Raw genomic sequence first — 16,058 nt, 5'->3', positions numbered from 1 at the left:
GTTAAAGGGTTAAACACAGACAGACTGAAGTTAAAGGGTTAAACACAGACAGGCTGAAGTTAAAGGGTTAAACACAGACAGGCTGAAGTTAAAGGGTTAAACACAGACAGGCTGAAGTTAAAGGGTTAAACACAGACAGGCTGAAGTTAAAGGGTTAAACACAGACAGGCTGAAGTTAAAGGGTTAAACACAGACAGACTGAAGTTAAAGGGTTAAACACAGACAGGCTGAAGTTAAAGGGTTAAACACAGACAGACTGAAGTTAAAGGGTTAAACACAGACAGGCTGAAGTTAAAGGGTTAAACACAGACAGACTGAAGTTAAAGGGTTAAACACAGACAGACTGAAGTTAAAGGGTTAAACACAGACAGACTGAAGTTAAAGGGTTAAACACAGACAGACTGAAGTTAAAGGGTTAAACACAGACAGACTGAAGTTAAAGGGTTAAACACAGACAGACTGAAGTTAAAGGGTTAAACACAGACAGACTGAAGTTAAAGGGTTAAACACAGACAGGCTGAAGTTAAAGGGTTAAACACAGACAGGCTGAAGTTAAAGGGTTAAACACAGACAGGCTGAAGTTAAAGGGTTAAACACAGACAGGCTGAAGTTAAAGGGTTAAACACAGACAGGCTGAAGTTAAAGGGTTAAACACAGACAGGCTGAAGTTAAAGGGTTAAACACAGACAGGCTGAAGTTAAAGGGTTAAACACAGACAGACTGAAGTTAAAGGGTTAAACACAGACAGACTGAAGTTAAAGGGTTAAACACAGACAGGCTGAAGTTAAAGGGTTAAACACAGACAGGCTGAAGTTAAAGGGTTAAACACAGACAGGCTGAAGTTAAAGGGTTAAACACAGACAGGCTGAAGTTAAAGGGTTAAACACAGACAGGCTGAAGTTAAAGGGTTAAACACAGACAGGGTGAAGTTAAAGGGTTAAACACAGACAGACTGAAGTTAAAGGGTTAAACACAGACAGACTGAAGTTAAAGGGTTAAACACAGACAGACTGAAGTTAAAGGGTTAAACACAGACAGACTGAAGTTAAAGGGTTAAACACAGACAGGCTGAAGTTAAAGGGTTAAACACAGACAGGCTGAAGTTAAAGGGTTAAACACAGACAGACTGAAGTTAAAGGGTTAAACACAGACAGGCTGAAGTTAAAGGGTTAAACACAGACAGACTGAAGTTAAAGGGTTAAACACAGACAGACTGAAGTTAAAGGGTTAAACACAGACAGGCTGAAGTTAAATGGTTAAACACAGACAGACTGAAGTTAAAGGGTTAAACACAGACAGGCTGAAGTTAAAGGGTTAAACACAGACAGGCTGAAGTTAAAGGGTTAAACACAGACAGGCTGAAGTTAAAGGGTTAAACACAGACAGGCTGAAGTTAAAGGGTTAAACACAGACAGGCTGAAGTTAAAGGGTTAAACACAGACAGACTGAAGTTAAAGGGTTAAACACAGACAGGCTGAAGTTAAAGGGTTAAACACAGACAGACTGAAGTTAAAGGGTTAAACACAGACAGGCTGAAGTTAAAGGGTTAAACACAGACAGGCTGAAGTTAAAGGGTTAAACACAGACAGACTGAAGTTAAAGGGTTAAACACAGACAGACTGAAGTTAAAGGGTTAAACACAGACAGACTGAAGTTAAAGGGTTAAACACAGACAGACTGAAGTTAAAGGGTTAAACACAGACAGGCTGAAGTTAAAGGGTTAAACACAGACAGACTGAAGTTAAAGGGTTAAACACAGACAGACTGAAGTTAAAGGGTTAAACACAGACAGGCTGAAGTTAAAGGGTTAAACACAGACAGACTGAAGTTAAAGGGTTAAACACAGACAGGCTGAAGTTAAAGGGTTAAACACAGACAGACTGAAGTTAAAGGGTTAAACACAGACAGGCTGAAGTTAAAGGGTTAAACACAGACAGGCTGAAGTTAAAGGGTTAAACACAGACAGACTGAAGTTAAAGGGTTAAACACAGACAGGCTGAAGTTAAAGGGTTAAACACAGACAGACTGAAGTTAAAGGGTTAAACACAGACAGGCTGAAGTTAAAGGGTTAAACACAGACAGACTGAAGTTAAAGGGTTAAACACAGACAGACTGAAGTTAAAGGGTTAAACACAGACAGGCTGAAGTTAAAGGGTTAAACACAGACAGACTGAAGTTAAAGGGTTAAACACAGACAGGCTGAAGTTAAAGGGTTAAACACAGACAGACTGAAGTTAAAGGGTTAAACACAGACAGGCTGAAGTTAAAGGGTTAAACACAGACAGACTGAAGTTAAAGGGTTAAACACAGACAGACTGAAGTTAAAGGGTTAAACACAGACAGACTGAAGTTAAAGGGTTAAACACAGACAGACTGAAGTTAAAGGGTTAAACACAGACAGACTGAAGTTAAAGGGTTAAACACAGACAGACTGAAGTTAAAGGGTTAAACACAGACAGGCTGAAGTTAAAGGGTTAAACACAGACAGGCTGAAGTTAAAGGGTTAAACACAGACAGACTGAAGTTAAAGGGTTAAACACAGACAGACTGAAGTTAAAGGGTTAAACACAGACAGACTGAAGTTAAAGGGTTAAACACAGACAGACTGAAGTTAAAGGGTTAAACACAGACAGACTGAAGTTAAAGGGTTAAACACAGACAGGCTGAAGTTAAAGGGTTAAACACAGACAGACTGAAGTTAAAGGGTTAAACACAGACAGACTGAAGTTAAAGGGTTAAACACAGACAGACTGAAGTTAAAGGGTTAAACACAGACAGGCTGAAGTTAAAGGGTTAAACACAGACAGACTGAAGTTAAAGGGTTAAACACAGACAGACTGAAGTTAAAGGGTTAAACACAGACAGACTGAAGTTAAAGGGTTAAACACACAGGAGGAGGATTGTGTGATCAGCTCCATGATACATAATAGATGAGCTGAATTATTCACTCACATGAGGAGGAGACTGTTCTGGTCCTGTCTGTCCTCAGGACGTCCCACATGTGTCCCTCAGGAGAAATCGATCAAATACTTTTATATTAATCCTGCAGCTTCCTGCAAGGTTTTATTTTACTGGTGTGTAATAGAAAATATATTTTAGATTTAAAAAATATATATATTATATATTCAATGTAATATGACATTAACATGATATAATATCATACAGTATGGGATGAAAATAAATTAATAATAATAAAATATAACAGAAGTATAGTACAGTTTACATACCTGCAAAACGAAGCAGCCAATCAGCTCTGTGGATTCACCAGATATCCACTCAAACAAATTACGTCAGTGTAACGAACGTGGACAATCCACCGGGACACCCACGGGGGACGGGTACATTGCGTTGTTACCGCCCGAGAATCCCGCTTGACTCCGCCCAACGGAAGTGTCTCTGAGGAGGTAAAACAATCGCACCAAAGTAAGTTTAAACGCTTCAGCCAATCAGCGCTTCCAGCTAAACATGAGCCAGTTGTTTTATTAAACTTACAAGTACTAGACATCCCGATCCACACTCCAGACCAGCTGGTGGCGGTAATTCTGCAAATTCATTGTTTGCCAACAAACCTGAAAAAAGACGAAGAAGAAGAAGAAGCGCTTCCAGCTAGTTTATCGTCTCGCTCCGCAGCCGACCAATCAGAAAGCGCGCTGCACTTTGTTGTTGGTGACGACATGAAAATATTGTTGTTGCTGCTGCTTCGAGAGGTCTGCGGAGGGAGACGGACAGGGAGGACAGGGGCTTTAACGGGCTCAGAGGCGTCGAATCTTTGCGACCATTTCATTTTATTATTATATTTTATTACAGCAACGTGCGTGTTGCGGAGCAGCAGCGGTCATGTCGGTGAATATGGACGAACTGAGACATCAGGTCATGATCAACCAGTTTGTTTTGACTGCTGGATGCGCCGCGGATCAGGCGAAGCAGCTCCTGCAAGCGGCCCACTGGCAGTTTGAGGTAAGAAGGACCGTGTTTATCTTTTCTTCACCCTTCATTCAATCTTCTTAGTAGTGTGCGCGAGCTGTCCACACGTTTAGATCGACTCCTCGTGAGTGTTTTAAGTCCTGTTTTTACCACCACGCGCTCCTGTAAGCTAACATAAGCTAAGCTAGCAGCACTGAGGACGTGATGCTCCGTTTTTTTGTTGTTTACATTCTCGACAGGAATCCACCGTGTCATTGCCAAGCTAGTTGTTGTTAGCCTAGCTGCTAGCAGCCTCTATAGAGACGTGATAGTCGCTCAAAGCCAGATGTTTGTTTTGGGAGAGGATGTTCTCGGGGTTTGGATGGCTCTTGGGGGTCAATGTCATCTTAGAACGACACATTAAATGTATGGACGCCAATTTCACGTTCTTCATTGACATATCTAACAAACCTTGAGACTCAACTGTTTACGGATGAGGATCAAGCCATCACCTTGGTTTAGGGTCTCAATACTCTTAAAGGGTACCTAATGACCTTTACTAAAGATAAATTACTAAAGATACATTACTAAAGATACATTACTAAAGATAAATTTCTGACCATGTCACGTAAAAAAAGTATGTAGTCATTGTTTTGAGATCTAGATGCAGAGTCTTTGTTACGAGATGCAGAGTCTTTGTTACGAGATGCAGAGTCTTTGTTACGAGATGCAGAGTCTTTGTTACGAGATGCAGAGTCTTTGTTACGAGATGCCGAGTCTTTGTTACGAGATGCCGAGTCTTTGTTACGAGATGCCGAGTCTTTGTTAAGAGATGCCGAGTCTTTGTTACGAGATGCCGAGTCTTTGTTACGAGATGCCGAGTCTTTGTTACGAGATGCCGAGTCTTTGTTACGAGATGCCGAGTCTTTGTTACGAGATGCCGAGTCTTTGTTACGAGATGCCGAGTCTTTGTTAAGAGATGCCGAGTCTTTGTTAAGAGATGCCGAGTCTCTGTTACGAGATGCCGAGTCTCTGTTAAGAGATGCCGAGTCTTTGTTACGAGATGCCGAGTCTTTGTTAAGAGATGCAGAGTCTTTGTTACGAGATGCAGAGTCTTTGTTACGAGATGCCGAGTCTTTGTTACGAGATGCCGAGTCTTTGTTACGAGATGCCGAGTCTTTGTTACGAGATGCCGAGTCTTTGTTAAGAGATGCAGTGTCTTTGTTACGAGATGCCGAGTCTTTGTTACGAGATGCCGAGTCTTTGTTACGAGATGCCGAGTCTTTGTTACGAGATGCCGAGTCTTTGTTACGAGATGCCGAGTCTTTGTTACGAGATGCAGAGTCTTTGTTACGAGATGCCGAGTCTTTGTTACGAGATGCCGAGTCTTTGCTACGAGATGCCGAGTCTCTGTTACGAGATGCCGAGTCTCTGTTACGAGATGCCGAGTCTCTGTTACGAGATGCAGAGTCTTTGTTACGAGATGCCGAGTCTTTGTTACGAGATGCCGAGTCTTTGTTAAGAGATGCAGAGTCTTTGTTAAGAGATGCCGAGTCTTTGTTACGAGATGCCGAGTCTTTGTTACGAGATGCCGAGTCTTTGTTAAGAGATGCCGAGTCTCTGTTACGAGATGCCGAGTCTCTGTTACGAGATGCCGAGTCTTTGTTACGAGATGCCGAGTCTTTGTTACGAGATGCAGAGTCTTTGTTACGAGATGCCGAGTCTTTGTTACGAGATGCCGAGTCTTTGTTACGAGATGCAGAGTCTTTGTTAAGAGATGCAGAGTCTTTGTTACGAGATGCCGAGTCTTTGTTAAGAGATGCAGAGTCTTTGTTACGAGATGCCGAGTCTTTGTTACGAGATGCCGAGTCTTTGTTACGAGATGCCGAGTCTTTGTTAAGAGATGCCGAGTCTTTGTTACGAGATGCCGAGTCTTTGTTACGAGATGCAGAGTCTCTGTTACGAGATGCCGAGTCTTTGTTACGAGATGCCGAGTCTTTGTTACGAGATGCAGAGTCTTTGTTACGAGATGCCGAGTCTTTGTTACGAGATGCCGAGTCTTTGTTAAGAGATGCAGAGTCTTTGTTACGAGATGCCGAGTCTTTGTTACGAGATGCCGAGTCTTTGTTACGAGATGCCGAGTCTTTGTTAAGAGATGCCGAGTCTCTGTTACGAGATGCCGAGTCTCTGTTACGAGATGCAGAGTCTTTGTTACGAGATGCAGAGTCTTTGTTACGAGATGCAGAGTCTTTGTTACGAGATGCCGAGTCTCTGTTACGAGATGCAGAGTCTTTGTTACGAGATGCAGAGTCTTTGTTACGAGATGCCGAGTCTTTGTTAAGAGATGCAGAGTCTTTGTTACGAGATGCCGAGTCTTTGTTACGAGATGCCGGTCTCTGTTACGAGATGCCGAGTCTTTGTTACGAGATGCAGAGTCTTTGTTAAGAGATGCCGAGTCTTTGTTACGAGATGCCGGTCTCTGTTACGAGATGCAGAGTCTTTGTTACGAGATGCCGAGTCTTTGTTAAGAGATGCAGAGTCTTTGTTACGAGATGCCGAGTCTTTGTTACGAGATGCCGAGTCTTTGTTAAGAGATGCAGAGTCTTTGTTACGAGATGCCGGTCTCTGTTACGAGATGCTCGGTCTTTATTTTTTTCGGTCACAAGACAAAGTTTTCATCTTATTCCTTCCATTGATTGCAGCTTCTATTAAAACGATGGTCCCTTCTGGGTTGTTGTTGAGGAAGCAGATCCTGGTCCGTCCTTTAGATCTCAGCAAGGTTTTTACTCCAATGTCAACATGTTGAAATCACCTCCAGGTCCGGCTTGTTTGTTCAGATCAAATCTCACAGGATGAAGAACGGATTCCTGTAATCACATTTATCTCCTCGTGTTATACAACGGAACGCTGTTAACTTTTAAAACCTCTGGATTCGTTTAGTTGTTGGTAACTTTACAAGCGAAGAGGTCAAAAGTGATCATTGATGGACTGATCATAAACAGTGTTTTTAATCTGTCTATTCTCTGCTTTTGTGTCTTTAACATGAAAGTAAACTGACGTTAATCTGACAAAACAAGGTTTTTGAACTCATTTGTGAAACAGATTTCACAACTTTTAAATTGAAAGACAAAAGAGATTATCAATTTTAATTCGTTAGTTGGTTTATTAAAATGTTAAAGTGTCTCCTAAAGAAGACGACGTCCTCTAATGTCTCGTTTTGTTCACTGTCATAGAAACCAGAACATTTAAAGAACTGGACTTTATTTATTCCTAAACTACTTCAACCAAAATAGTTTCATAGTTTCTAAACTAAATTGCTGCAGCTGTTCTCCTCAGTTCATGTTCATGTCAGCTGACCGCTGGCTGAAATATTATCTCCGGCCTGTTGAACAGATGGTTCTGCTCCTCAAACCTGCTGAGGAGGAAGAAGAAGAATAGTAAGAGGAGGAAGAGGAAGAATAGTAAGGAGGAAGAAGAGTAAGAGGAGGAAGAGTAAGAAGAGGAGGAAGAATAGTAAGAGGAGGAGGAAGAGGAAGAATAGTAAGGAGGAAGAATAGTAAGGAGGAAGAGGAGGAAGAAGAAGAATAGTGAGGAGGAAGAAGAGTAAGAGGAAGAATAGTAAGGAGGAAGAGGAATGACGGGTCGAACCAACAGAACATGAATCAGCAATGATTGAGATCGTCAGTTGATTATTCTTAAAGCTAAAGAGACAAACGGCTTCTTTGTCACACATCACACTGAACATCTTTGGATCGAAGGCTGTTTGAATGTGAAATTGAAATGAAACATATCCCGTAACGTTCTTTCAACTGAAACATAACGGAGCGCTCTCAGAAATAAGAAACTGAAAGTACTAAGGTTGAACTGCCTTCCTCCTCCAGTGAGCTTTGTATGTTTAATAAATGCAGTTATTTACAATGATTACTAATAAATATATTCTCCATAATAAGTGACGTCTTGAAGATGTAAAACAGAAGAGCAGGAAGCTGATATTTGGTGTCTTTTCTCCCTCAATGACTTGATAATATTGGACTGAATGAGAGAGTTGTGTGTGAAACCTCACAACAAATAGTGCCGGTCTTGGCCAGGTCTCCCTTGAAAAAGAGATTTTTAATCTCAATGGGACGCACCTGGTTAAACAAAACAAAATAAACAAAGATCTTTCTTTTTTGATCGAGACAGAAATCAGACCAATAAACAGGAGGATCTGAACTACAGTCAGTATTTTAACCTAACGGAGAATTAAACTCAGGTTTGGGTCCAGGTCCAGGGTGGGCATCGCTGATAGTCTGACAGGGAGTGAAGGGAACTGGGTCTGTATTTGAACTGAGAGGCTGATTAGAATGCGACACAGGTGAGCAGATGGGCGGAGCCATCAGGTAACAAGGAACCTGATGATGAAGAAGAGAAATATCCTTCACCAAAATACCGGATGTTTGAGAAATAAATACTTAAAACATTTAATGTTACACTTGTTTAACTTCAGTCGTTTAAATTTACAGTCGTCTGACTTTACAGTTGTTTAACTTCAGTCGTTTAACTTTACAGTCGTTTAAATTTACAGTTGTCTAACTTTACAGTCGTTTAAATTTAGTCTGACTTTACACTTGTTTAACTTCAGTCGTTTAAATTTACAGTCGTTTAACTTTACAGTCGTTTAACTTCAGTCGTTTAACTTTACAGTCGTCTGACTTTACACTTGTTTAACTTCAGTCGTTTAAATTTACAGTCGTCTAACTTTACACTTGTTTAACTTCAGTCGTTTAAATTTACAGTCGTCTGACTTTACACTTGTTTAACTTCAGTCGTTTAAATTTACAGTCGTCTAACTTTACACTTGTTTAACTTCAGCCGTTTAAATTTACAGTCGTCTAACTTTACAGTCGTCTAACTTTACAGTCGTTTAAATTTAGTCTAACTTTACACTTGTTTAACTTCAGTCGTTTAAATTTACATTCGTCTAACTTTACAGTCGTCTAACTTTACACTTGTTTAACTTTACACTCGTTTAACTTCAGTCGTTTAAATTTACAGTCGTCTAACTTTACAGTTGTCTAACTTTACAGTCGTTTAAATTTAGTCTAACTTTACACTTGTTTAACTTCAGTCGTTTAAATTTACAGTCTAACTTTACACTTGTTTAACTTCAGTCGTTTAAATTTACAGTCTAACTTTACACTTGTTTAACTTCAGTCGTTTAACTTTACAGTCATCTAACTTTACACTCGTTTAACTTCAGTCTTTTAAATTTACAGTCGTCTAACTTTACAGTCTAACTTTACACTTGTTTAAATTTACAGTTGTCTAACTTTACAGTCGTTTAACTTCAGTCGTTAAACTTTACACTCGTCTAACTTTACCCTAGTTTAACTTTACACTCGTTTAACTTTACACTTTCATCACTGATGTTCGCAGAACGACTCTTTAATCTGTTTTGAACGTGAAAACATCCGACACAACAAGGTCAAAGAAGAATTAGCACTCCACCGTAGTGTTGTTACGTCTCTACTGGGGAATCAAACCTCCGGCAGAGAGGAACGCTGGTTTTACAGCAGCAGCTCCTGAGAACTGACCTGAGATCAGCGTGGACTCAACACAAAAGCAGCAGAGCTCTTTGAGATGTGGGTCACGTTGGACGGCAGACATTCCTGCTGCGCTGCTGCTGTTGTCAAACAACCAGACTGGGGGAAGGGGGGAGGAAACCACAGCATTCATTGAAGTGTTGGTGAGAAAAGAGGCCTCCAGTGAAGAGAAGTCACGTGTCAGCGTGTTGTTAACGACTCCTTCAGTTTTCAGCTTCACCTCCAACGAGAGACTTGAAACATCCATAAAACGTCCTCCAGGACCAACAGGACTCTCATAGTAGAGACGAGTAAAGACGACATGTTTCTGTTGAACAACTCGTCCACTTGTTGGTGCAGAGCGGCGGCCATGACAGCTGCTGTAACTCTTCATCGTGTTTCCTCCTCCAGCAGGGCTGAAAATAATCATTATCATTAATACATCTTTATTTTATCAGTTTACTGGTGAAGAGTCCAAGGAAACGTCTTCAGATATAATAATAATAATATATTTACATAGTATCTCACAAACCACAGACACGCTCATCGTTCTCATTTTTTAGAAGCTGGAAACGTTTGTCAAAGATGAATTCATGTAATTAAAAGTGGAAGTTGATTATTTTCCTGTGAATCAACAAATCTTTTCTCGTTAATTTAGTAAATATCATAGATTTTATTTTACTTTTTTTGTTTCAAAAAGATACCAAAACAATATATAAAATAGTTTACATTTATTTCATGTCAATAATTTAATCTTTGTTGAGAAAGTTTATTGTTCAAATTTTTCTAACTTTGATGTCTTTTGAAAACTATTCTGTAACTTTATTGTTGATAATTTTAGTAGATATGAATTTCTTGAAGCTTCTCAAATGTCTGCTGGTTTTCATCTCTTCTGATGTTTAACTAAATATATTTTGACTGTTAAAAAATAAATGATTCATGTGTTATTATTAATAGTTCAGAAATCATCAGTTTGATGAATCGTTTCATATTTATTTCAGTTTGATTATTGAGAGAAAAATTAGCCAAACGTTGTCAGATTTCACCTCCGAGACCACGAGACCAGGTCCTCGTCTCTGAGGTCTGAGGGGCCGACAGACGAATGTTTGACTTCTGTACTCGTGGATGTCATCATATCATCATGTTTCTCTCTCTGCAGACGGCTTTGAGCTCCTTCTTCCAGGAGGCCAACATCCCCACACACCACCACCAGATGGTAAGTCCATGACCCCCCAAACCTGGTCTCAGGCTCAGTACTGGACCGAGGGAGGGAGGGAGAGTGAGTGGGTGTGTCAGAGGTTTGTTTTCATTTTGGGTGCAGCTAGATGACATCATCTGGCCCGAGGCTCCGATGTCCCAACATGAGCACGGACAAAAGAGTCAGTGTTGCTGTAGTATCACTGCTGTGTACAGCAGGAGTACTACTGTGTACTACTGTGTACAGCAGGAGTACTACAGTATACAGCAGTAGTACTACTGTATACATCAGTACTATACTTCTACGTACTCAGAGGAGCAGACTGAACTCCCTGAGGAGCCGAACAGGAAGCGATGAGTCACTCGTTCATTTGTTTATTATTATTAATATCATCAGATTCTGATCACTTTGATTGATGACTTTGTTGAGATGAAGAGGAAAGTAAATCTAATAAATCACGTTGATCACAAACCAGCAACATGTGAACTTCATTGATCTCATAGAACAGAGTGAAGCATCGCAGCAGAAGAACACATTCAAAACATCAACAGTGACAAAGAAGTGTTGAGACGGGAAGCTGAAGGAAGTGAAATACTAAAATTACACTTTGGGTGTTGATTAATTGTCGTTCTTCTTTTCGGGAGAAACGTTTTAACGAGAGTGTGTGTGTGTGTGTGTGTAACGTCCTGTTAGATCTGTTAAAGCTCGGGCTGTGTAATATATCAATATATATTAATATATATTGATGTCTTAGATTTTGAACATAATGACATACTGTAAGTGTATATCACTGTCGTCCGTTGCTGGTTTTAAAGTAATTTTATTATTATTTACTCTCATCACTGATTATTTATCAGAAGTCAGTGTTTGAATATTCTGTAAAAACACAAACACTGAGGTTATTGTGTTATGTTCTGCTTTAACAACATGCGTATTTTAAGACTTTAGGTTGTTTTATTCTCAACAACACTTGAATGATCGAGTTCTGAGCCGTTTGTTTGATCAATATTTGTCTTTATTAAAAATAAAACGGTCACAAAAGAGGAAATAATCTGCTCAAATGTGAGTAAAACTTAAAAACCAAACGTTGATCAATCAGTGAAGAGATAATCTCCACTAGATTTAATAAATATAAATAAAAGTTAAGGACGAACTCTCAGAAGCTGAAATGATTCTGAACATGAAAGACGTCCTCGTGAGATTTATTTATTTTCGAAACTACTTCCTGTTCATTCTTCTTCTTGTGTCCGTCCCTCAGATGTGCACCCCCAGAAACACTCCGGCCACGCCCCCTAACTTCCCGGACACCATCACCATGTTCTCTAAGCTGCGGGCGTCAGACTCCGGAGGCTCCGCCTCTTCTCAGGCGGCGTCCATGGCCTGCTCCCCCCCGCCCCCCCCCCCTCCTTCTGGGCCTCCTCCCCCCCGGGCCACCAGCCGGCCTGGCTGCCCCCGTCCTCGCCCACGGGCCACCACATGCACCACCACCACTTCCTCCACCACCACCACCTGAGCAGACGCCCATGTGGCCCCCCGGGGGCTCCCAGCCCAGCGGGGCCCCGCAGGCCCCCGTCGTGTCGTCGCTCCACGGCCAGAGATGAGGTGGAGCAGCGAGGAGCGGGGGGGTGTAAGGGGGGGGGGGGGTGAGAGGAAGTGAAAAAAAGACAGTTTTCCTCTCTGTTTTTTCGAGTGAAGACTCAGCAGGAGACTCTTCATCACCGTCTTCATCACTAGATATACAAGCTGAGGAAGAACAGATGATGATGAGCAACATGACTCAGTCTCTGGTCTTCATCATCAGCTCACACAGACCCAGCAGAGCGACCAATGGTTCTCAAACTCTTCTTCTCTCGTTCAGAAACCAGCAGATAAACAAACGGACGGGGTTGAGGGTGAGACGGGTTGAGGGTGAGACGGGGTTGAGGGTGAGACGGTTTGAGGGTGAGACGGTTTGAGGGTGAGACGGGGTTGAGGGTGAGACGGTTTGAGGGTGAGACGGGGTTGAGGGTGAGACGGTTTGAGGGTGAGACGGGGTTGAGGGTGAGACGGTTTGAGGGTGAGACGGGGTTGAGGGTGAGACGGTTTGAGGGTGAGACGGGGTTGAGGGTGAGACGGTTTGAGGGTGAGACGGGGTTTGAGGGTGAGACGGGGTTGAGGGTGAGACGGGGTTGAGGGTGAGACGGGGTTGAGGGTGAGACGGTTTGAGGGTGAGACGGTTTGAGGGTGAGACGGGTTGAGGGTGAGACGGGTTGAGGGTGAGACGGTTTGAGGGTGAGACGGGGTTGAGGGTGAGACGGGTTGAGGGTGAGACGGGGTTGAGGGTGAGACGGTTTGAGGGTGAGACGGTTTGAGGTGATCATAGTTTCATCTTCAGCCATGAACCTGATCCTCGACGTCTGAGGCACAAAATGAAACATTTCTAAAGACTCACCTGGATGAGGAAATATTCTCTCTGCTGCTCATAAACATTTTTAAAATTATTTTCCTCTGATCCAAACAAAGATGGCTGCCGTCTGTGTTTTAATCTGAGCGACGTCATAGAGAGGCGGAGTCATGACATCACTTCCTGCCCAGCCTCTGATCCTCGAGACGTCTAATCTATAATTCAGCTCCGACTGAAACAAAGTGAAACTACAACTTCTTCAGTGAGCAGACAGAGAAACTACAGCTCCCATGTTCTGTTAACGGCAGCTAGAAACAACTGATGAAAGAACAATATGAACGGGAATCAAAGAAACGATCACTCATCAGATGATCAGTTTACATTATACACCATAAATGTAACATTTATAAAATGTTTTCTTTTTATCCAACAATTCTGTTTAAAAAAATGATATTTTCTCTGAGTGAACGAGTTCTATTCACGAAATAATTTACTTTAATAAAAAAAGTAATTTATTCCGATGAATCACTTCATTCATATTCAGGCTTTTGTTGAAGATTTTTTCCGGGCGATGACTCATAAAGTATACGGACAGACATTAAAAACCTCAAGAGAAGCTTTGAATGGAAGATAATAACATTCATGTCGGCTCTCTATTTGAATAGATTCACATTATTTTATAGTTTATATGGAAAACGATTATTATATTTTTATATTTCTGACTTCCTGGATCAAAGATAAATTACATATTTTAGTTTGTTTGCAGCCGACGGAATATAATTTCATCCAGATGTGAATATATAACGAGTATAAAGTCTAAATATGATGGACGGGCTTGGTGGAACGGCAATAATTTGATTATTTGAAGAGATGTTTTTTGTTATGAATCTTTTTTTATGAAGAGGATTGATTTCCTGTTTGTTGATAATGAGGCAAGTTTTTGTAAATAAAGCCAAAAGACACAGACGCACATTTTAATCTGATTTCATTTGAATCTGATTTCATTTTAATCTGATTTCATTTGAATCTGATTTGACGGTTTAAGTTGAAAGAGAAGAGCGATGCTTCAGATCCACAGAACGACTCTTAGTTATGAAACATGAAACATCAGTTTAAAGTCACCGTCTCTCCTCAAAGAGGAAGCCGTTGTTCTCCATCATTTCATTCCTGCACTCAGACGAGATCACACTTCACCATCGGGTGTTTGTTTACATCTTTCAGGAGTTTATAGGTTCAGGGATTATAATCCATCACGGTGAACAACGTCCTCAGAGACACCTTTAAAGGCTAACGGACACAAATAGTCTTTATTATTTATTATCTTTATTCATCAAGTGAAACAGTGGAAAATGTCAAAACTCAAAATATAGTTTATCATGTAAGACGAGTATTTTAAAGATGAAACCATCAAACGTTTCACAGCTTTTATGATATTTGACTTTTTAAAATGACTTGTTTATGTTTTCATTACTCCGATTACCTCCAGAGGTGTAAAGTAACTAAGTACATTTACGAAAGTACTTTACTTGAGTATTAGCATATGACATATTGTACTTTTCACTGCACTACGTTTGTCTGACAGATTATTTGCAGATAAAGATTTTTCAGAAGATAAATCAGAATCAGCTGCAACAGAAACAGAAAATAATCCAAAAATTTAAAATAAGATTCCTTTTACTTTTGACACTTTGAGTACATCTAGTTTCTCATACTTTGAGGTATAAATGAACGCAGACTGTGTGTCTTACCCTCACTGAATTGAATGGAAGTCAACGGTACATTGAATGTGTGTGAACGGAGCAGCGTGCTCACGTTTCCGTGTTCAGAGAAGCAGCTGCAGGTTCTTAGGACGAACGTTCACACGGTCCGCCCGAGGCTCAATCCACGGCTCTTTCATAGAGAACGACTTCATGTTCATTTCCTCTGTTGAAATGTGTATTTATACGTTTAATAAAAACACGGTATGATGTAAGCGTGTGTCGTTTCATCTCTTTGGTTGTTACTGTCGGAGCTACGCGGCGCTCTGTTGCGGTGCGCGCGGAGGAAGGATGTGGTCGGAGCGGCTTCTCTTCAGACGCGTGATCGATGCCGAGCGTCCCGACGGGACACCGCGCCGCTGAAGAGGAAGCGAGTGGAGTTCCGTTCAAGGACTCGCAGAGAATCATGAGCTGCCGCGGAGAGGTTGTAAAAACAGTGACGTGACTCATGCAGCTTTAAAGAGTACTACTACTGAAGTAAAAGTACCACGACTTGAATGTACAAATACTCCTGTACGAGTAGAACTCCCTGCTTTCAAAATCGTACTCAAGTAAAACGACAATACTGCTGTACTTTTACTGCATGAAGCTGAGAATACTGCTGTACTTTTACTGCATGAAGCTGAGAATACTGCTGTACTTTTACTGCATGAAGCTGAGAATACTGCAGTACTTTTACTGCATGAAGCTGAGAATACTGCAGTACTTTTAATGCATGAAGCTGAGAATACTGCTGTACTTTTACTGCATGAAACTGAGAATACTGCTGTACTTTTACTGCATGAAGCTGAGAATACTGCAGTACTTTTACTGCATGAAGCTGAGAATACTGCAGTACTTTTACTGCATGAAGCTGAGAATACTGCTGTACTTTTACTGCATGAAACTGAGAATACTGCTGTACTTTTACTGCATGAAGCTGAGAATACTGCAGTACTTTTACTGCATGAAGCTGAGAATACTGCAGTACTTTTACTGCATGAAGCTGAGAATACTGCTGTACTTTTACTGCATGGAGCTGAGAATACTGCTGTACTTTTACTGCATGAAGCTGAGAATACTGCTGTACTTTTACTGCATGGAGCTGAGAATACTGCAGTACTTTTACTGCATGAAGCTGAGAATACTGCTGTACTTTTACTGCATGGAGCTGAGAATACTGCTGTACTTTTACTGCACGGAGCTGAGAATACTGCAGTACTTTTACTGCATGGAGCTGAGAATACTGCAGTACTTTTACTGCATGGAGCTGAGAA

General features: G+C 41.1%; 1 protein-coding gene across 1 annotated transcript; it reads left to right on the top strand.

Annotated features, from left to right (window-relative positions):
• Positions 1–3,712: 3,712 nt before the first annotated feature.
• ubald2 (UBA-like domain containing 2) lies at positions 3,713–12,263 on the top strand (the record flags this gene model as incomplete). The annotated part of the gene is given in 5 exon segments (XM_079281274.1): positions 3,713–3,957; positions 10,624–10,680; positions 11,921–12,056; positions 12,059–12,172; positions 12,175–12,263. Coding segments are annotated over 5 exon segments (516 nt in total). The 5' UTR covers positions 3,713–3,837.
• Between the last annotated feature and the right edge of the window lie 3,795 nt (positions 12,264–16,058).

Source organism: Melanostigma gelatinosum (genome assembly GCF_949748355.1).
Source record: "Melanostigma gelatinosum genome assembly, chromosome: 13".
NCBI classification, from domain to species: Eukaryota; Metazoa; Chordata; class Actinopteri; order Perciformes; family Zoarcidae; genus Melanostigma; species Melanostigma gelatinosum.
The sequence above is the reverse complement of the archived record's forward strand: the minus strand, read 5'-3'. Positions and strand labels throughout refer to the sequence as shown.